General features: G+C 34.9%; 1 protein-coding gene across 1 annotated transcript; it reads right to left on the bottom strand.

Annotated features, from left to right (window-relative positions):
- Positions 1 to 10,466: 10,466 nt before the first annotated feature.
- Positions 10,467 to 19,208, bottom strand: LOC147076524 (uncharacterized). Its single transcript, XM_085940315.1, has 5 exons — positions 18,807 to 19,208; positions 17,318 to 17,509; positions 16,001 to 16,168; positions 13,819 to 14,019; positions 10,467 to 13,481 (listed from the first exon to the last, which is right to left on the bottom strand). Exons 1-5 carry the CDS (start codon positions 18,846 to 18,848, stop codon positions 13,416 to 13,418), a joined length of 669 nt encoding a protein of 222 aa, XP_085796441.1. The 5' UTR covers positions 18,849 to 19,208; the 3' UTR covers positions 10,467 to 13,415.
- Between the last annotated feature and the right edge of the window lie 3,029 nt (positions 19,209 to 22,237).

Genomic DNA, 22,237 nt, shown 5'->3' with positions numbered 1-22,237 from the left:
ATTGCATGTCTCACATTTAAAGGGCTTTTCACCAGAATGAGTCATTTTGTGTGTTTTCATGGTACCAGACTGTCTACATGAGTAATCGCATGTCTCACATTTAAATGGCTTTTCACCAGAATGAGTCATGTTGTGTGTTTTCATGTCATTAGACCGTTTGCATGAGTAATTGCATGTCTCGCAATTAAATGGCTTTTCACCAGAATGAGTCATTTTATGTATTTTCATGGTACCAGACTGTATACACGAGTAATTGCATGTCTTACATTTAATTGGCTTTGCACTAGAATGAGTCAATTTGTGCAATTTCATGTTATTAGACTGTATGCATGAGTAATTGCATATCTCACATTTTAATGGCTTTTCACCAGAATGAGTCATTTTGTGTGTTTTCATGGAACCAGACTGTATACATGAGTAGTTGCATATCTCACATTTAAATGGCTTTTCGCCAGAATGAGACATTTTGTGTCTTTTCATGTCATTATACCGTTTGCATGAATAAATGCATGTCTCACATTCAAATGGCTTTGCAACAGAATGAGCTATTTTATGCAATTTCATGTTATTAGCCGTTGTACATGAGTAATTGCATTTATCACATTCAAATGGCTTTTCACCAGAATGCGTCATTTTGTGTAATTTCATCTCAGTAGACCGTTTGCACGAGTAATTGCATATCTCACATTTAATTGGATTTGCACCAGAATGAGTCATTTTGTGCAATTTCATGTTATTAGACTGTATGCATGAGTAATTGCAAGTCTCACATTTAAACGGGTAATTACGAGAATGAGTCATTTTGTGTGTTTTCATGGCACTAGACTGTATGCATGAGTAATTACATGTCTCACATTTGAATGGCTTTGCACCAGAATGAGTCATTTTGTGTGTCTTCATGGCTCCAGACTGTATGCAAGAGTAATTGCATGTTTCACATTTAAATGGCTTTGCACCAGAATGAGTTATTTTATGCAATTTCATAGTACTAAACTTTATACATGAGTAATTGCATGTCTCACATTCAAATGGCTTTTCACCAGAATGAGTCATTTTGTGACATTTCATGTCATTGGACCGTTTGCACGAGTAATCGCATATCTCACAATTAAATAGCTTTTCACCAATGTGAGTCATTTTGTGTGTTTTCATGGTACCAGATTGTTGGCATGCGTTCACTAATAATTCAGGGTCTGCCGCATTCGAAGGAATAATATCACGTTTAGCAGTGCTACAAATAACGTTAACATTTTTAAAGCTCTCAATATATTTTCTGAGTTCTTTTTTAATGTCATGTTCGGCTATCTGAAGGTCTGCGTAAGAAGGTTTTATATCATCAGTTATCTCGTTTGACATTTTAACACTCCCAATGTTGGCCGGTACGGAGCTTCCACCGATAAACTGAAAATACATTTAAAAGTATTAATAAATTATGACATTTTTAAAGGATGGGAAATAATCGTACATTATTCACAGTCAAAATTCACATTTAGAAAATAGTTTTCACGTAAGCCAAATCGAGTGCTTAAAGTCAGACAACGTTATCTACAAAAAAGTGTTTTTTTTTTTTTTTTGAGATAACGTTATTTTACATTTATGGCTACATGATAGTCAAACAACGTTATGCCAATCTTTTCTAATTTCTTATTAAATCGTCAGTAAATTTTAACGCTTACTACATAAGTAACCCTTGTTTTCATATTTTTTTATAACTATCCCTATAAATTTTAACATCATCATAAGCAAGATAAATGTACAATACACAATAAATTATAAAATATTAACATTAGGTTTTAAATAAACATTTCCCTTGTTGAGTTACAAGAATCTAAAATAACGATTTTTGGCTCTCCTGTAAAGTTGCACTTTTGTAGATAGTGTTGTTTGACACTAAGACCTCGAAATGATACCAAACAAAAGTAACGTATCACATTTTAAAAATATAAGTAAACTTAGTTTTGACAACTAGTCTCATTCTAGTGAAATTAATCTTTACTCGTGGCTATGGTCACGTCATTACGCGAGACGTCATTATTTTTCCAGAGCTGTCAAATAAATTACGATATTACCGTAGATATTCTCGAATACGAATCGATGACATATTTATGAAGACGTACAAAATACCATTTTGTACTCTCTTCCCTGTTTTCTCTTTTATGATATAAAAATCAACGCGTGGGTCATTTAAAAAGCCTGCGTGGGTCAGTGTCTGACACACGGGTCATAGATTTGCCACCCCTGGTCTATACTCTATAGCATAGGGTCTATACCAAGGATGGCAAATAGGATTTGATCGGCGTGCCAAAATAAGCCGATTTTTTTTTAATTCGTGGCAATCAATCAATTTTAATATTGTTAGATCGAAAAGATATTACAACAAATCATCATGCACCCAATGTATGTGCCTATTTTTAAAAAAATATTAAACCAAAATAATTCAAAAAAACGTTTTTTGCCCCTCTTGTAAATTTGTTCTGTGAAGGTTACGCCCTTTTTCCTAAACACGGTTGACATGAATGAAAGAAAATATAATTCTAAAAAAAATATAAATTCCCGATGCTTTTTGTCGGTCTGCCGAATGGTTCGGTTCGAACGGGTTCGCTCAAATGAATATTGACACTAGAAACACTCTTCTAACGCCATTACAATAAAGGTGATATTGCTATAAATTCCCGATGCGTGATATCGCATAATGGAAATTGCGTGACGTCTACCTATACATGTGCGAATGTCGCTATGTGCGAATTTACTTGCTAGCTACTGTATTGAGTGCGTTGTCTATTAACAATGTCATTGTTTCATATGCAACCGATTGTAGAGAAGATAGAGTCAATATTGACAGAATTCTTCTGTATAATGTCCTTATCCCTTAATTGATTATTTGAATTGAGGTTTGATTATATTTCCGTTACCTATGAAAATATGCTTAAAACAATCTGAGATCTATTCGGGATCGGAAACCAAAAATGCTTTCAAATCTGTCAAAATGTCACCAACCAGCGATAAAAGATGTCAATATATTATTGTCTAAAACGAGTATTTTACAATAATTCGAGTGCTTAAAGTCAGACAACGTTATCTACAAAAAAGTGTTTTTTTTTTTTTTTTGAGATAACGATATTTTACATTTACGGCTACATGATAGTCAAACAACGTTATGTCAATCTTTTCTAATTTCTTATTAAATCGTCGGTAAAGTTTAACGCTAACTACATAAGTTACCCTTGTTTTCATATTTTTTTAAAACTATCCCTATAAATTTTAACGTCATCATAAGCAAGATAAATGTACAATACAAAATTATAAAATATTAACATTAGGTTTTAAATAAACATTTCCCTTGTTAAGTTACAAGATTCTAAAATAACGTTTTTTGGCTCTCCTGTAAAGTTGCACTTTTGTAGATAGTGTTGTTTGACACTAAACCCTCGAATAATTAATACTAGCAAACCAGCACAGTCCAGTTACAGACAGCCACGAATGAAATGAGAATGGATAGAGTTTATTGCCTTTAATTTATTTGGTAATTGTGCCGCAGAGGTGGCCATGAGCATTCCACATTCCTGTTATTCATCAGCTGTCAAAGTCAGACTAGTCCTTCACCGGTGGTAATATTGATTTCCAAGAAATATGTAGCATTGATCTATGCATTACATTTTTAGAAGGTGTATTATTTATTATTGAACTCATCTATAAGTGAACACGATAGATGCGTCAGTATGAGCACTCGAAGGCAATGACAGGTCATCCATAGACAACGGGAGAGGCGGAAATGTAGGACTAGTCGTGAATGTATCAGCTTTCTCTTCAGTCGGCAATGGTTTGGTTTTAAAAAAAAGTTGTAAAATCTCATGGCTACCTCTGCGGCACATTTGCCCAATTTTTATCTATACACGCACAAACGTCTTGCTCGACCTGATCTAAGCAATTATAATTATTTAGAATTGTGGTTACTAGAAATTGACTAACTTGACGAATTGACTAACTGTTCGTAAGCATGTGAAAAATGTGTACTACCTAATGAATAAGACTATACGATCGAGCTGGGATGAAATAACTCACCTAGTTTGATGCATTTGTCACACTTAAACACTAGTCGTTAGTACGAGGGTGGGTCAATAAGTCCTTAGAAAAGCCGACAGGTGGCGCGACTAGTACTGTAAGCGGTTTGTTTTCATGCAGCGGCACTACCGATTCAGTATGCTGCGAAGTTTCAATCAGATTGGTCGGGTTGTTGTTTTTTATTTTCGTACATTTAAAAAAAAAAATTGCTTGTTTACAAAAATGGAGAAAATTGAGTTTAGAGCTGTTATTAAACATTTTAATATAAAAGGGTTAACAGCAAAGGAAATAAAAAATGAGTTGGATTTAGTTCACGGCATATCTGCTCCTTCACTTGCAACTATTTATAACTGGTTAAATGAATTTAAACGTGGTCGTACATCAACAAAGGATAAACCACGCTCAGGACGTCCTGTAGAGGTGACTACACCAGAAATGATCAATAAAATCCACGAAATGGTGTTAAGTGACCGAAGATTAAAGTTGAGTGAGATAATTGAGGTTACAGGGATCTCAAAAGGTAGCGTCATTTCTATTTTACATGACAAATTGGGCATGAAAAAAGTTTCTGCAAGATGGGTGCCGCGTTTGCTCACAGTCGACAATAAACGCAATAGGGTGGTGGCCTCTAAAGCCCTGTTGTCGCTCATGCAACGCAATCCGGATGATTTTTTTCGTCGCTTTGTGACTGTAGATGAAACATGGATACACCACTATACTCCCGAGACGAAAGAACAGTCAAAGCAGTGGATTGCGAAAGGCGAACCATGTCCAAAGAAGGCGAAAACCGTAAAATCAGCTGGTAAGGTTATGGCTACTGTATTTTGGGATGCACGTGGAATTATTTTCGTTGACTATTTGGAAAAAGGAAAAACAATAACAGGGGATTATTATGCATCTTTATTGGACCAGCTAAAAAACGAAATTGAAGAAAAACGGCCTCATTTAAACAGGAAAAAAATCCTCTTTCATCAGGACAATGCCCGTGTTCACACATGTTTACGATCAATGGCTAAAATTGAAGAATTGAAGTTCGAATTGGTCGACCACCCACCGTATTCGCCAGATTTAGCCCCCAGTGACTTTTTCCTTTTCCCAAACTTAAAAAAATGGCTAAGTGGACAACGTTTTTTTTCAAATGAAGAAGTCATCGATCGGACAAATGCTTATTTTGAGGACCTTCCGAAAACTTATTTTTCTGACGGTTTAAAAAAAATTGAGAAACGTCTAACCAAGTGTATTGAGCTCCAAGGAGATTATGTTGAGAAATAAAAAAAAAATACAAAAATAAAAACTGTTTTAATGCTTTTTTCTAAGGAATTATTGACCCACCCTCGTATATTAACAATTAAATAATATTGACCGACAAGACGCATTGTTTTGAATCGTTAATTCCGTCAAAATAAACTGAACATCATAATAGAATTTTAAAATCTAACCTCAAAATTGCGACCGTCATCTTCGGGCTCTTGCTTTATTGATTGCATGTCGGAGTCCTGACAGTGCAGGCCTTTTGCGTCTGATTCGAAATCGTTTGGTTCTTGTTTCACGTCCATTTTTTATGTAATTGGCAAATAAATTGAGTAATATGTTTATACAAGACCTGCGGTGTGTTTATTCGCTTTATTCGACATTAAGTGTTGCCATCTTTATCAAACATGTTTGATATTTTACTCTCCGAGTTGCCAGACTTCGTCCGTCGATCATTACGCAAATTCGGTTAATACGCAATCATTCGGACCGAAAAAAAATCTGTAATTGTTTTAAACATTTTCATTGATTAATTTGTTCATTTAAACATTAGAAAATGAGAGATTTACCAATTATATTTTTATTTGTATTTATGAAATTCATAAAAGAAAACGTAAAACTTATATTGTTGTCACTGCTATATTATTATGTTATGCAAGTCTACGTATAAATAACCCAAAATTATACGATCATCGGAATACATTACGATAATCGCAACTTTTGACTTTTCACAGCTCGACTTTTTTATTCGTTATAAATTTCCAAGTTTAAAACGACTATCAATGTGCATTACATCAGCATTTGGGACTACACATCGCTACGAATAGTTCTTTTCGAAAGTAAATTGTAGTAAAATTAATGAAGTTCTTACCTATCGCAGCAGGTTGCTCGATGAAAACACGACCAATCAACTAAGATGCGCGTCGGTTAAATTACCAGTCAATATGAAAAAGATATCAAACAATATACAAGAACAAAGTGTCACGTTAATAATTATTATGAGGTAATATAATATTTTGAATAAGTTCTTTGTTTTATTTTTTTTATATGTGTGGCCCACCTAAGCTCAGTACCTAATATTTTTTTTGGCCCATCAAACGATTTGGGTTGGGTACCCCTGTCTTACATAGTACGCGGACAAAAATGATAGTATAATACTAAAAAAATTATAGTACTGTTGGCAGCACTGTCTGGATGATTGGTCGATGCAAAAGCTTTTATCTTTTATCGCCAGAGTCTGCGACAATTATTAATTGTTGTTATAACGTGACTAATATTTGTAATAAAATATAATAATTGTATATCTAGGTACCAGCGGTGATGGGTGGATGTAGGCTGGATCCACCATAAATAGTGCAAACTAAGCTTTGTCGGTCATACATATTTTATCAATTTACAGATAGTGTTGGTTAGTTTTTAAAATTCAATTAAACCCTGCGAAACAAAGCCATAATAGATAATATAGTCAAAAAATACTCATCTATCGATAAAATAGGTATCTAAAAATATGCAATTAAATTATACATAACTTTGGATGTTTGTAGATAGAATAATATTTTTTATCTATTATAGTTTGGATAGGCAGGGCTTAAGGCCATGCATTAGTTGAGGCACGGTCTAAAAAGATCGTCGCTAGGCGATGCGCGGATTGCGGGTGGCGGGTGAAAATGACGCCTGTCAAACGAAATATTAATTGTCATATAAATCCAACATACGTCCATTTTATGTTCAGTTTATTGTTCTATTAGTAACAATAATAATATATTCATTGACATGTTTTCTTTTTAAAGTAAATGGGTAACGTTTTTAGTCATCTTTACACGATTTTAGAATTAATTGACCCGTCGCCATCACGCAGCAAAGTGACGCGTTCCCGGGTCAACATTCTCTCAATGAATAGCAGCGAGTCCAAAATTTCGTCGCGCGTACAGTTGAAAATTATTTGGCGTTTCACTGATGCGTCACCTTAATGAATTTGAACGTAAATAAATAAGTATGAATGAAAAAGTGTGCACAATTTTGTCATATCGCCTGAAGTATACCAAAACTGTTATGGTTTGCTTGGGCAGGGTTTAATCAATTTTTTAAAACTAACAAACACCATCTGTAAATGTGTAGTCTTAGTTCAATAAAAACAAAAAACGACGGATTTTAACAGCCTACCTCCACCATTCGCGACTGCTAAGTACCTACTTAATGAAAATATTATGTAATAATTGACCAAGTTTTTAAAAAATAGCATTTCATCAATAACAGTAACCTAATCTTATCCACCCACGGTGGCCGTGCGGCTTAAGCGTTGGACTATAAAGCCGTGGGTCCCAGGTTCGAATCCTGGGTCTGGCAAGTACACATATTGTTTTTCAATTTGTATGTGTTAGGGTATGGACCTAATAGGTTGAGCAAGTGGCTGACATCCATTTCTCGTAAAAAACAAAATCTGTCAATACAAACCTCCACTCTGTGGAGGCCCATATGATCCTATAAGGATCGGACATGGTCGGAAAAAAAAAAATTTTATCTCTAAAAAATATTTCTAAATGTAAAATTAAAATAATATTACGTTAAGTACATACCTGCCTGGAAAGTAAATTCATCGAATCGCCAGCCCATTCATTCAGCCCAATATTGAAGCTGAATTCGATATAAATAATAAGGATTTCACGTTATACCTACACATTTGTTTATGGCAAAATCAGTTGTTTTTAAATTTGAAAAATACATTGAAAATTATTAATAAATGACATCTACGAGATTCGAGAGAATAATCATTTATCAAATATATATCATCATAATGATATTTTAATGATAAATAAGAGAACGCTCCAAGCAGCCTCTCATCACGATGAGAGTGAAAAAGCGATGTTGGACCTGGCTCGGCCACGTGCTGCAGATGCCAGAAGAGAACCTCAACCGACTTGCCTGTTCTTCAAGCCGACCGGATACCGGCGTCCTGGAAGGCCGCTAAATACTATCTATAGAGTGTATATGCGGAGCTACGGGATGCTGGTTTGACCTGGAAGAAAGCAAGAAGACTGGCGAGCGACAGAGATTCTTGCCAACTAAGGGGCGGATATGGCCGAAGAAGAAACAAAACCAACAAATTAATATGATGCAATGATAACAATAATATGAATTCGCACATTTTATATCATAAACTTCCGTGGTGCAGTGCATAAGGCGCTGGCCTTTCCTCCAGGAGCTCCAGTCTCGACCCGGTTAGGACAAAATATGGTATTGTGATTATTTCAAAGCCTGGGTGTTTGTAATTGTTTCACTTCTATTACTAAAATATAGGTAGTTACTACTGTTTCACTACACTACTGTCATCACAAATTATCACAATAACCTCTTTTTGGATGTTAAGTGATATATTGTTAGAATAGGCTTGTAGGTGACTTTTGACAAAGTGTCTTTTCACGATCGGCCTTAGAATCTGCCAATGTAATGTGGGCTTTAGAACCAAATGGAGTTTTTATCATTCAAAACTTTTAGTTCAGTTATAGTAGGAAAACAATCCCTTGACCCACGGTTCAGATATCGAATAGGCAGCCCTCAGTATGGACAATTTTACAAACCGGAACGATCGATAATTTTCTGAAAATAATTGCATTTTATGAATATTTTATAAAAATAAGTGTCGGATTTTTTGTTATATGACCTACCAAGATTAGACAGTCGAATTACTTTTTCCACGAGACGCAGGCGATAATCTCGGGAACATCATGAACCCTGCGAATAGGACGGCGTCATCGGCGTACTCCAGGTCGCACAGGTTGACAGTTATGCCTCCATCAGGTGGTATCAATAAATTCACTTTCGTAGTATGAATTTTTTCGATGATGAAGAGATATTATCGTCTCTGTTCTGGCAGAACACACTAACTGGAGAATATTAGTTTTGAGTAATTTGACTTTGAAGTTGTTAAAATGTTTGAAATAATGGTCTATCATGTGAGTTTATTAAGTAATCGTAAAAAGGATGACTTTAAAATAAAGACTGTTTATTTAATACGGTTTCCAGACAGTAAAGTTTGAAATAAGGAACATTTTGGTACCTACTAACTCAATATGTAATTTTTTTGAATTAGTGTGTTCTGCCAGAACAGTGACGAAATATATTTTTGTATTCACAATTATACAACAAATGTTATATTGTCTGTTATCTCAATCAACAATAATACAAAACTTAAAAACTGCGTTACCTGTAAGCGAAATTATTCTTCAATTACCGGTCCGCATGTGTAAAAAGGTTGGGAAGCACTGGAAAGGACAATCAAGTCGATACACCAGTTTAATAGGGGAACAACTCATAAAACCGTGTTCCAAGATAATGGCGTTTGAATTTTTTGCAGTAATTCTCATTTTAATTTTAAAGCCTTGATTTCGATGAAAAGTGTAAGTTTTTTATATTTAATTTAGTGGAATTCATCAATACACAATGGAATTGTACATTTTAATAACGAATTAACAAATAAATTCGATTATATAACGGAATTAATGATTAATCTTAGAAAGGATTATTCGATTTTATGACAAATTGAAGAAATTTTTGATTATTTTTTTTGCTGAATTATAAAGAGAAGACCTTCCTACATGAAATGGCATTCTTAACTCAAAACCTTTAAATTTTGAGTTGTTCTCCTATTGAACTGGTGTATCGAAGTAATCTTTTAAAATTGGTATTTTTTAAACAATACCAAATGTCTGACAGTCTCCAATGGGTTGCATAATAAAACAAGGGTACTATTAGATTTAGAATTATTTAATTTTTTTGACGTAATATTAACATTTTCCTATAAAATGTAGGTGTAAAATCTAAATAAAAAAATATATAGAATCTATTACTTATATTAATATAATTATTGTATAATATCACCGCCTTGGTGGCATAAAGCATTAAGTCAGACAACCTTTTTTTCGGATAATTGACTTTTTCGAAAATCAAGAGAACCTCACTATGTATTTTTACAAAATCTTAAGCTCGGTTCAGTAATAACGGATTGTGTGCGGATGCAAACTGTGCATCCTGATCTACGCAGAGCCAATATGCACTAGCATCTAAATATACTTATCCACAGCAACAATGATTTATGGAACAATAAAAAATAAGTATATTTTACCACAATTTTTTTTCTTACATATTTAATTAATGACATGTAACATCGAGAGTGTCGACAGCTTTAAAAACAAGGATGTACAGTCTGCTACTGAGATGGTACATCGCAAAGAAAGCTCTTTATCTGCATGGTAATGGCTGGAGCGACATTCGACTCAATGCGGAACGTCTGGGACTGACGACTAGAGTTGGGTTTTGGGAATTTTCGAGATTTTCCAACCCGAATCTCGAGAATTGAAATTTTAAACATTTTGGTAAATCCCGGATCTCGGGATTTGGGATTTCTTTATTATCAAATAATAATTGAAAAAACGATTTTCTTTATGAAAAAGTGGACAAAAAACACAAAACGTTCAAAGACTGATCGGGGCATTAAACACAATGTAACAATCTACATTATAAACAATTATTGTCTCTGGTACGATAGTTTCCATACTAGCAACAATTATCGGTTGACGACAGAACTTACGTTGGAATTTTGGTGGAACTGCGAAGCGAGTAGAGCGGTAGGAAGGAGGGGGGCGTGCCAAACGACGATGAGCGGGAAGCGTCTCCCCCCGTCTCTAATGGTAGCAACGAAGGAGGAAGGACGCGTCTTTTGCGAGTGCTCCGCTCGTCGGGCACGCACCGCATGTCATGAATATTTTATAAAGTCCAAGTGATAGCGTGGAAGATGCAATCGTAATCGAGCATGTAAATATGTTTTGTATCTGTGTATTCATGTAACTTCTTTTCCGTTAAGATTGTAGCATTTGATACGCGAAGGTTGGTTTTAGAATATAAATTTCCCTTTAGCATTATTGTTAATCTTCACTGTATTCTATTGTATATGTGACTTGTTTTTCTTTAATACAGTGAGTTTGTCAAGCTTTGGACTTTCATTTCTTTCATTTTGTATCCCAATCTTTGATATCGTCCTTTTGCAGTTATTCCGCGTCAGTGAAAAACTTGCTGGCGCTCAACAAATGTTCTAAGGCTGGCCCAGGAGTTAGTAACTCACACAGGCACTCATTCTGGACTCATATTGAGTCCGGGAGCTCACTCTTTGGTAATCAGTTCCAGGGGTGGGTTTCCCTGTGCTGAGCAGCGCACATACTCACTACGCTGGGAAAGTAGTCTCAGCACTTTACCATATTGCATCATGCCGAATGTAGGTAACTTGTGGTACAATATGGTTGTTACGGGTAGATGTTTGAAGTGGTTTCAAATCTATTTATGACAACAATTAAGTCAACGTTGACTCAAAATGAGCGCAATTTTTGCAACATCAGGGAATTTTGTGTCTCAAAAGCATACGCGATTGTCAGACGCAGAGATTGACAGTTTGTGATTTTGAAATTCCATTTTAAGAAGTAATGTTTTGAATTATTTTTGTTTTCCTACTTCTATTTTGTTTGTTTTCTTACATAAATAAAAAAAAAACATATTTTTTTGGAATTTGCCTATTTTTACACTGATTTTAGGAATTTTACAGGTTTTTTTTAATTCACCCGATATCTCGAGAATTCTTTTTTGGCTATCCCGAATCTCGAGAATTCAAAATATGATCATTTCGAGAAATCCCAAGTCTCGAGATTGAGATTTTCTCGGGAAATACCCAACTCTACTCACGACTACTCGGTTAAAACCGATCACTGCCTGTTCGACAGTGTTGTTTTATGGTAGTCATGGCATTTTGTGATGGCTCAGAGCAACAACGACAAATGTTTGCGGCAGATACTCCAGTGGTATAGCTTAAGGAAAAACGAGGAGATAATACAGCGGACCAAGCAAGAGCCTCTCATCACGTTGAGAGTAAAGAAATTGCTTTGGACCTGGTTGAGCTATGTGTTGCGGATGCGTCGAGGGTATTTTAACCTTTCCGCTAAATGCAACCTGCAGAGTACCTATATACGGGATGCTGGCATGACTTTGGATGATGCAAAGAGTCTGGGGAGCGATGATGTGTAAGACAGGTTAAGAAAAGAAGTTAATTTGGCAAGAGAAACGCTTAAATTGTTTCTCTAAAAATAATGCAAATGGCGTTATAGGTAATCAAAGATCTTTTTGTTGATGTTGCATAGAAAAATGGCACTTATGAATTATGAAAAATTGAAACTTGCTTCAGCAGTTTAGATAGGGAAACCGTGAAAGGCTCCATCTAGTAGAAAGGTTTCTTCAACATCAGAAAAGTACAATTCGTTCCATACAAAGTGTTCGATATTTATATTTGTTTTTATGTCTGTGTACATGAAATGGGCAAAATTTTGCCTTATTCATGAATTAGATAAATTATCTGCCGAGTGTGTGAATTCGCCAGAGTATGGAATTCTTAAACTGTCAACATGACAGTAGAAAATGAAAATTTAATACAGATGGTTTTATTACTTATAATTGGAAATAATATAATATTATTAGGTTAGGTTAGGTTAGGTTTTGTAATTCTGAATTAAACTGAATGTCCATTTTGAGGTTAGCTAACAAGTGTCAACAAACTATCAAATCATACTATCACAAACAAACAATCGACCATTGCACGATTGATACCCAAGCACGAATCAAATCGCGAAAATACCTTTTAATAAAAATTTTCTGTTATCATATTATAGTTCTAGATTTTTTTTTGGCATAATAAATGGCTATGAACGTCATTTTAGTTATTGATTGGTATATTTTTATATAATCAATGACATTTGACACATTTGGTTAGTTTGATTAGTTGCAAAAAACACCACCGGAGCACGACCATCTATTTTGATCAATGCATGAGCATTTGACACATTTGGTTTAGTTGCAAAAAACACCACCGTAGCGCTACCATCTAATTTTCCCGATGCGTGCACTAGGCAGAAAAATTACTGCCGTATTCACGCACTTGGCAGATATTTTGCCTAATTCATGAATAAGGCAATGGGCTTCCATTTTTCATGATTTAGGCAAAATTTTGCCCATTTCATGTAATAGTCAATTTTGCACATTCGGCGTAACATCTGCATTATTACTTTTTAGTCAAAAGTGACTTCATATTCTTTCCACATTGCAGTGAACCATGTGTACGTCAGCAGCAATATCTGAAACATGAGAAATCACGATGAGTTATTGAAATTGGACTGCGTCATGTGTTACCAGATCAAGTGACATGTCTTTAAGCTTTAAATAATATGTACCACGGACTTGGCGCTTTTTGTAATAAATCGAGACTTACAATATTTCTTTATTGCCAAATTTGGCAGAGCTGATGAAGAACGCATTCTATTTATAGTTCAAACTAACTCGCGTGGCGACCATGAAACATTTTTTAATTTCCAATAGCAATATTGTTCAACCTAATTTCTCCATCGTATGGCAAAATTTACTGATCGCCAGCCACACTCCAATGAATTAGTTTACTAATATTGCCAGATTTACCTGTCCAAGTGCCATTGACCCCAAAATGTAGCGGACCACTATACACTCGTGCTTTTTGCTGGCTACAAAAGCAGGCAGGCAACCTTGTGGAAATGCATTCTGAGGAGAGCAGCTAAGCTGGTCAGAGCAACAGAACGCGGGGATGGTTTTATTGCCAATTTCATACCAATCCTCGGCCACAGTCACACCGCAACACTCGAGCTGAAAACAGAATTTCAAAGTTACTCATTAACACAAAGAGAAGTATACCCTGCACCTCTTCCAAGAGGCGGTGTTAGACATACTTTAACAAAGATATTGTATCAAATTTAATATTTAAAAATTTAAAAAATATTTTACAAAATTTAAGCTTAAAAAATGGACAAAGAATGTGTGTTGGATTGTTTATTTATATTTCTAGTCTTCTATATCTATGTTTGTAATCTGGGTAGCGATTATTAAATACATCATGTATGTAATATAACATTTCATATCTAGGTAGAAAGAGTCTTTTAGGAAGGCAGTTTGATTTTTTAGTCAATTGATTTTCGGTAACAAGTTCATTATTTCCTCGTCCATTGGTAGCCCTATAAACAAAATGGCGGAGTGCGATCTGTTTTGACCTGTTGGTTTATTTAAATAACCTAGATATGTACACAGTTTCCGGTGTTTTCATCTTAAAAATAATGTGCAATATATTGCTTTTGGCTGATATCTGCATTGATATGGGAATATGTGTTTTTGAGACTGAATTCTAATTTAATTATACATACACTAGTAAATAGCCGATACTGTGAATAATTTTAGTATCCAAGGCTTATTTTGACAACATCTGCACATAAGGTATTACATATCGTCACTGTTCTGGCAGAAGACACTAATTCGAAAAAATGACATATTGAGTTAGTTATACTTACCAAAATGTTCCTTATTTCAAACTTTACCGTCTGGAAACCTTCTTAATAAATAAACAGTCTTTATTTTAAAGTCATCCTTTTTGCAATTACTTAATAAACTCACATGATAGACCATTTCAAACATTTTAACAACTTCAAAGTCAAATTACTCAAAACTAGTATTCTCCAGTTAGTGTATTCTGCCAGAACAGAGACGATATTATGCAGAATCATGTATGATATTAACCAATCGGGTGATTCCAAATTCTATTGGAATGTCATAGTAAATGTGTGAAGTTCTCTTGAAATGAACTCGCATTGCAAAATTACTTACGGCTAACTAGTCAGTAGATCAGTGCATCTATTCAGGGTCTAGGAGGATTTGGCACCGGGACAACTGGACGCCACGGAATTCGAAAATAAATAGACGTTAGGTACTTATAGGTCGCTTATCGCCCACGGTGGCCGCGCGGCATAAGCGTTGGACTATCATGCCGTGGGGCCCAGGTTCGAATCCTGGGTCTGGCAAGTACACATATTGTTTTTCAATATGTGTGTGAGTCAGGGTATGGACCTAATAGGTTGAGCAAGTGGCTGACATCCATTTCTCGTAAAAATAAAATCTGTTAATACAAACCTCTACTCTGTGGAGGCCCATATGATCCTATTAGGATCGGACATGGTCGAAGAAGACTTATAGGTACTTTAAAAATGAAGATTCAATATTATTATTTACATTTAAATGATTATAATATTATGATTTAATAGTTGGTGAGAATGTAAATATGCAGACGTAAACAATAATTTAATCGTGCATATGTTTAAGTTCCAACGAAAAAAGAGTTGTTTATTTAATATAAAGCCTTAGGCATGGTAATTCTCAATCCGCAAAAAGAATACATTATATTAAGAGTAAAATGAATTAAAACTACCAAGTAGTAGATAGAAACTGATTAAAATACCTCGCCTACGTTCTGTATACATGTCTACGACAGTGCGGTGTCCAATTGTCCGGAGTCCAATCGACCCATTATCACTATTCAATATAATAGTTTATCATGGTTGTATTGAGATATAATAATTGTTACAATAAGTTAGCCGTCTAAACTGACAAAACTATCTATCTAACTTTTAAAGTTAGCACAGCCAAGAGAGGTGCTGTTGAAACATAGACATGAAATACAAAATACATACAAAAATATGAAAAACTACCCTTGATAGCGGCGAATAGCAGTCTTGTGTATAGAATAGATGCGCAGAGATCCTATATTTGTGTGATGGCATATTATTGGGGCTTCGGTAATTACCTTTTGTTGCATTGCATTCCAACAATTTTGATATTCCATCACACTCGGGTAACTCTGGAATGTCTGATTAAACATTGCTTCTGTATTTTTCATATTTTTTATAGCGTCTTGAAAACCGACCATGTAGTTAATCTCGGTAGCGAGCAAAGCCAATGATAATATAGAATACTGAAAAAAAAATTCAATCATTAGTTGTTACTCTCATGACGGGTAAAGGTTTAATTGAAGGGTATATATAATACTCGTAGGTAACAGTGGCGAAGGGTGGAGGTAGGCTGTTGAGATCAAAGATAAATAGCGCACATTAAACCTTGTCAGTCAAACGTATTTGTTATCATTGAACTGAGACTACAATATGTAGATAGTGTTTTGTTAGTTTTTAAAATTCAATTAAACTGCGTAATCCAGGCCATAGTAGATTATAGTTAAAAAATAATCTTCGAAAACAAATAAGTACTAAAAAAGTGTGCATTATTTTTGTCGGATCGCCCATAGCATACCTAAAATACGATGGTTTGGTTTAACCAGGGTTTAATTGAATTTTAAAAACTAACCGGCACCATCTGCAAATTATATTCTTAGTTCAATAAAAACAAAAAAACTATGACTGACTAATTTTAGTGTGCACTATTTATGTCAAATCTTAACAGCCTACCTCCACCCCTTACCGCTGGTAGATAATAGGTATTCTTACAATTACATGAGACTAATTCATATCGACTGTGTTTAGGAAAAGGGCGTAACCCTCAATTTTTCGAAAAGCGCTTTTATTAGACATTTACAATGTATGCAACTAAATACATGTTCTGTAAAAAGGAAGTAAGCCGCAAATGCCAAATTATTATCTAAATTCAGGTTTTAATTGAGCTTTAATTAAGTTTTGATTTAGGGAAAAAAGCATTTACCCTCAATTTTAATGATTTTTATGTAATAATTTGTTTAATTATCATTAGATCGAAAAGATATTACACCAAATCATCAATCATCTTGCACCCAATGTCTGTGCCTATTTTTTTTTTTTAATATTGAACCAATATCATTCGATAAACGTTTTTTGCCTCTCCTGTAATATTTGTTTGATAATGAATGGATCGCACGACGGAATAATAGAAAATTTTCCACTTTCGTCCCGATCGCTCACGATCCTTGAAAACCATAGAGAAAACCATAGAGAATAGTTTGACAGTCGTGGCAGACGATCGGGCCAGACGCAATCTGCCAATGGAATTTGGGCTTTATACTCGTTTAATTCTCAGCACCTCATTTTTATATGCATAATGACAAGGTAATAAATATTAAATAAAATTTGGATAATACCGTGATGTACGTGAAACGGTTCTTGAAACATACAATGAATGATCCTGCAAATATCAGCAATATCGATAAGAGGCTGTATACACACAATTGACTATATCCACTTAGATTGAAATCTTCAATAACAAAGGCATCCTCATAGATGTGCACAGTACGGAGAGCAAATCCCACAAAGAATAATATTACGGCCGACAACTGAAAAAAAAAAGATAATTAGTTTTTTTAACCATGTCTGATCCTATAAAGATCATATCGCACCGTGAGTGTAAAACAAAGGCATCTGCAAAAAACATACTTTGGATATATTAGGGTTTGAAATCTCCGTTTTGTTAGGACAAATAGAGTTTCTAAAAAAAAAACATAATATTTGGTTTATATCTACATTATATTGCATGTTCTATCAGTTACTTCACTTTTACATTATCAAGTTCACGACTTTGGCAGTTGTTTTGCATTCAATCTCGAAATTGAAAAATTTGCAGATGCCTTGGTTTTACACTCACCGTGCGATATGGACCTCCACAGAGTGGGCGTAATAACAAATTTTAGTCTTTTCGAGCAATGGATGTTAGCCATTTGCTCAACCTATAAGGTCCATACTCTGACTCCAAACACACATTGAAAAACAACATGTGTATTTGCCAGATCCGGGATTCGAAGCCGGGACCCTCGACATTATAAGCGGACACGTTATCTGCTCAATTAATTATATCAAAGGGTTTGACATAAACAAATCTTGTGCAGGTAGCAAATTTAATCGACATTTTGTAAGTAACATTTAGGTGTACCTACCTATTAATTATTATAAGATGTATAATATAATTGTAAATGTCTTGATTTATCTATCTGCAACGCAGCACGATAAACGCATACTCTATTTCTCTCTGCGCATTGAACACTTACAAGAATGTTGATAGGTGCCACTACCACCTGGTGTTTTTTCCTACTAAGATATAAAGTAGGTACATAAGACCACCATGTTGATTTTTCAAGCAAATCTGGTTTAAAATTCCACCTATATTATGAGACTTTTAAAATGTTGGCGTTGTCGAGAAACGCTAGATTTAACTCCAGATGGCAATTTTGCAAGCTATAATTATGCCTATTCAAAAATGGAGTTTAGTTCCTTTTTATAACAGAAATTTAGACGTTTAGAATATTTTGTCTGTTGTACAAAAAGAAAATAAGTAATGTAAAATAGTGTAAAATGTAAATAAACTTAAACAAATTATTGTCGGTTTACAAGAAGTCAGCGGCAAAAAAATTTTGAAAATAGCCAATATATTGGATTATTAATTGTTAGGTTAAGTTACGTTTTCATTCTTGAATTCATGAATTGTGCAAAAATCGGCAATGAAAATTGGCGCGGTTCCCACCTGGCTTCCTGTAAGCCATCTTGTTAGTTCCAATTACATAACTCAAAGTAGGTACCTACAACGTTAGTTGGGTTCTTTATGTTTACCAAATTTAATATAGGTGAATAGATACTTACGATGTACAGTACGTTCCAAATTAACAACACGTTGTCAAACATTCTGACGATCAAAAAACAATACGAAATAGGGATGGTTGTGTAATATTTATTACAGAATGATAAGCTGATTAAAATGTATTCCCTTTTTGCATTTAAAGCTCTATAGTCCTATAACGGCCGGATTTAGTACCTACGGATTTATCTACGATCGTAACTGTCAGCTTAGTTGGATGAACGGGTCTGATCGATACACAAATATACACTTCGATCAATCACAAAGCTAATTACCACTAATATACTATTTTATGACAATATTTATGTCGATGAGATCGGACATGGATTGTTGGGACGGTGCATAAACAGTCAAAGCCTAATACCCGCGCATCATCCGCGCATGTCCTTGCTCATCGAACATGTTGTGCTGTCAAACTTCAATAGTAAATAGTAAAATAATATTAGTCTATGGTACAATGCAATTTCATATTGTCTTTGACGCATTGTCAGATGCAGTGCTGCCATCTTTTCAAAGTGGTATTTATAGTATTTGGGAAAAATATAGTACGCATTGTCATCAGAATCAATTGAAAATGTATCGGTTTTTTGTTTCTCAGAAAAAAATAACAGAATTTAAGAAATTTGAATCCCCTTTTTTATTTAAGTAGGTATCTACCTCTTCCAACCAAAAATGCCTAGCGGCAAATTCAAAAACTCTATTTTAAATCAAAATCAATGACCTCTTTTACCTCTTTTGAACAACTTTTTTCCTCGGCTCACCAAATTTTATGAAATTATAGTACTTTGCACCAATTTATATTTTACGGAAATTTTGGTATTTTTTAATGGATGGGAATTAATCGCACATTGCAATAATCAAAATTCACAAAAAAAATAACTTCAACATTTGGAAAGTAGTTTTCACAATATAATATATTAAATGATTTCACAAATAAATAAATAAAAATAAATCACATAAAATAGTTTGTTTCACAAAACAAAAACCAATCATCACTCATTGTAAATATAAGTTTACTAAATTTTGACAACTGCACACATTGGTAAACTCGTTTTCACCGATAAATAAAAATATATCGCACAAAGAAATGTTAGAAAATCACAAATCGTTACCATACCTACTTTGAAAAGGTTCTAACTGACATTTTGGCCTAAAATGACTTTTTGATGTGAAAAGGTTCCATTAACCATATTCTATCATATACTTTCATTTCTAAAATATGGGAATTAGCAGTATGCCGCAGTTCTATCTACATGTCTTTTATATTGAAAATATGACCATTCCAAATTTCAAACGCTCATAGCTCAAAACATGGTTAAAAGTGCAATTAGAACCTTTTCAAAGTAAGGTAACGAAATTTCAAAGTTGTAATTGTAGCGGCAATACCATTATTATTAGAAGGCAATATTATAATAATATGACTAGGGTCAAAGAAAATATATGTAAACTAGGGTTCATTTGGTTTTAAACAATATTATTTATTAATATTTTGATATTTTAATCCTCGGGCCGCCGAAATTCGTCCGTTAATCATTATATCTAGGTAAATCATTCTACAGTGGCACCATGGATATGGAAAAAGCGACTTGCAGTTGTAGTGGTATTGTTTGTTAGGATGAAATCAGGAATTGCAACAAACAATTAATTCCAATACTTACGCGAAACGCCTATGGTGCCACTGTAGAATAATTTACGTATACCTACCGTGAGCTTGAACTATGTAGGTAGGTACCTACCCTTAGATTATGTACCTACAGTGACGTCCCGTTGGGGGAATGGGACGACTGGCCTCCGGACAATTGGACGCCGCACTGTCGTAGACACGTGTAGACGAGGTATTTTAATCAGTTTCTATCTACTACTTAGTAGTTTGAATTCATTTTACTCTTAACATAATGTATTCCAGGGCTCGAAATGGAAAAGTTTACGAACCGGAGCGCTCGACAAATTTTCTGAAGATATTTACATAGTCATCAAATCGTATGTGTATTTTATAAAAATTAGTGTGTCAGATTTACTATTCTATGGCCTATCTAGCTCAGATGGTCAACATATTTTTTCCACGAGACGGAGCGATAATTTTAGAAATTTCACGAGCCGGAACGGCGCTCCGGTGCGTTCCGTTCCATTTCGAGCCCTGATGTATTCTTTATCGCCGATTGAGAATTACCATGCCTAAGGCTTTATATAACATAAAAAACTCTTTTTTCGTTGGAACTTAAACATATGCACGATTAAATAATTGTTTACGTCTGCAAATTTACATTCTTACCAACTATTAAATCATAATATAATCATTGAAGTATAAATAATAATATTGAATATTTTTTTTAAGTATCTATAAGTACCTAACGTCTATTTATTTTCGAATTCCGTGGCGTCCAGTTGTCCGGTGCCAAATCGTCCTAGACCCCCCGTGGGGGTAGGCTGATTGAGCGTCGCTTGAGGGCGGCAGTTACCCGAAAGGCGGCAAATCGAGGAGAATCATTTCGAATACATAGAAATAGCTACCTAAACTTAGTAATAACGAAAACACCTTTCCATTAAAAAATTCAGCTCACTGGTTTTGTCGGGTTCGCGATATCTAGTTTACTTCCGTTGCCCTTCGGCATCCTTGGTAACTAGAAACGACACATGCAGATTTCCGAATAATTACAGTCTGATATTTTTTTAGTAATGTATCCATCAGTGGCACACCCAAGGGGCGGGGCAGGGGGCCCTGGCACCCCCTAAAATATTAAAATCATCAGAATGATTTTACCCATTGAAATTTAAAGCCAATAAACAATACCTTGGGCTAAGACAAATAACACGGCAAAAAAATGATTTGAAATTTTATTCTCCAGCACCCTTTTTAGAAAAATTTCTTAGATTTTAATTTCTAACACGAAAATTTCGAAACACTAATATTGCGTTTTTTCAGAAACCCGTTCCCTAATGAACTGTCAAAAAATTCTCCGTGCCCACCCGAATTCCAGAGTGGTGTGGGTCATGGGTGGGGAGGACTGACAGGGCTCTAGCCTGGGGGCCCGGGCTGTGGGGGGCCCGGCGTGTCGCGTTGAAAAGATAAGTGAGGTAAACACACATCATAAATTAGCTTTAATAGTAAAAAAAGTCGCCTGTGGCGCTATTATACTTCATGACCATGAACATTTTAAATTATATAATTGTCCAATATATTTTCTGATTATTATGTGTCGACACTCGATAGCTCCAATAGATGCTTAAAGTAGATGTATTGAAAATCGCCAATAATTCACTGTATTAGTACCCTCAATTTGAACTAAAACACAATTTGAAAAACTTTAATGTAGTGTTTCATACTGCTATAATCTAAGCGGTGGATAAGGGGCCCGTCAAATACCCTAGCCTGAGGGCCTGTTTCAGGATGTGGGGGCCATGGTGTAGGTACACCGAGTGCAATAGACAAAAGACC

This window comes from Rhyacophila brunnea, unplaced genomic scaffold, assembly GCF_057557595.1.
Source record: "Rhyacophila brunnea isolate RB1 unplaced genomic scaffold, BYU_Rbru_1.0 scaffold_13, whole genome shotgun sequence".
Taxonomy (NCBI): Eukaryota; Metazoa; Arthropoda; class Insecta; order Trichoptera; family Rhyacophilidae; genus Rhyacophila; species Rhyacophila brunnea.
Note: the sequence above shows the minus strand (reverse complement) of the source record. Positions and strands in the feature narration are given on the sequence as shown.

What these genes read in the sequence shown, in the direction of transcription:
- LOC147076524 (XM_085940315.1), bottom strand. Translation starts at nt 18,848, where the DNA reads ATGTTTGACAACGTGTTGTTAATTTGGAACGTACTGTACATC. An exon ending in ACCGTTTCACGTACATCACG is followed by an intron (nt 16,169 to 17,317) that starts GTATTATCCAAA and finishes TTTTTTTTTCAG; the next exon opens with TATTCTATATTATCATTGGC. An exon ending in GGTCAATGGCACTTGGACAG is followed by an intron (nt 13,482 to 13,818) that starts GTAAATCTGGCA and finishes CTCATGTTTCAG; the next exon opens with ATATTGCTGCTGACGTACAC.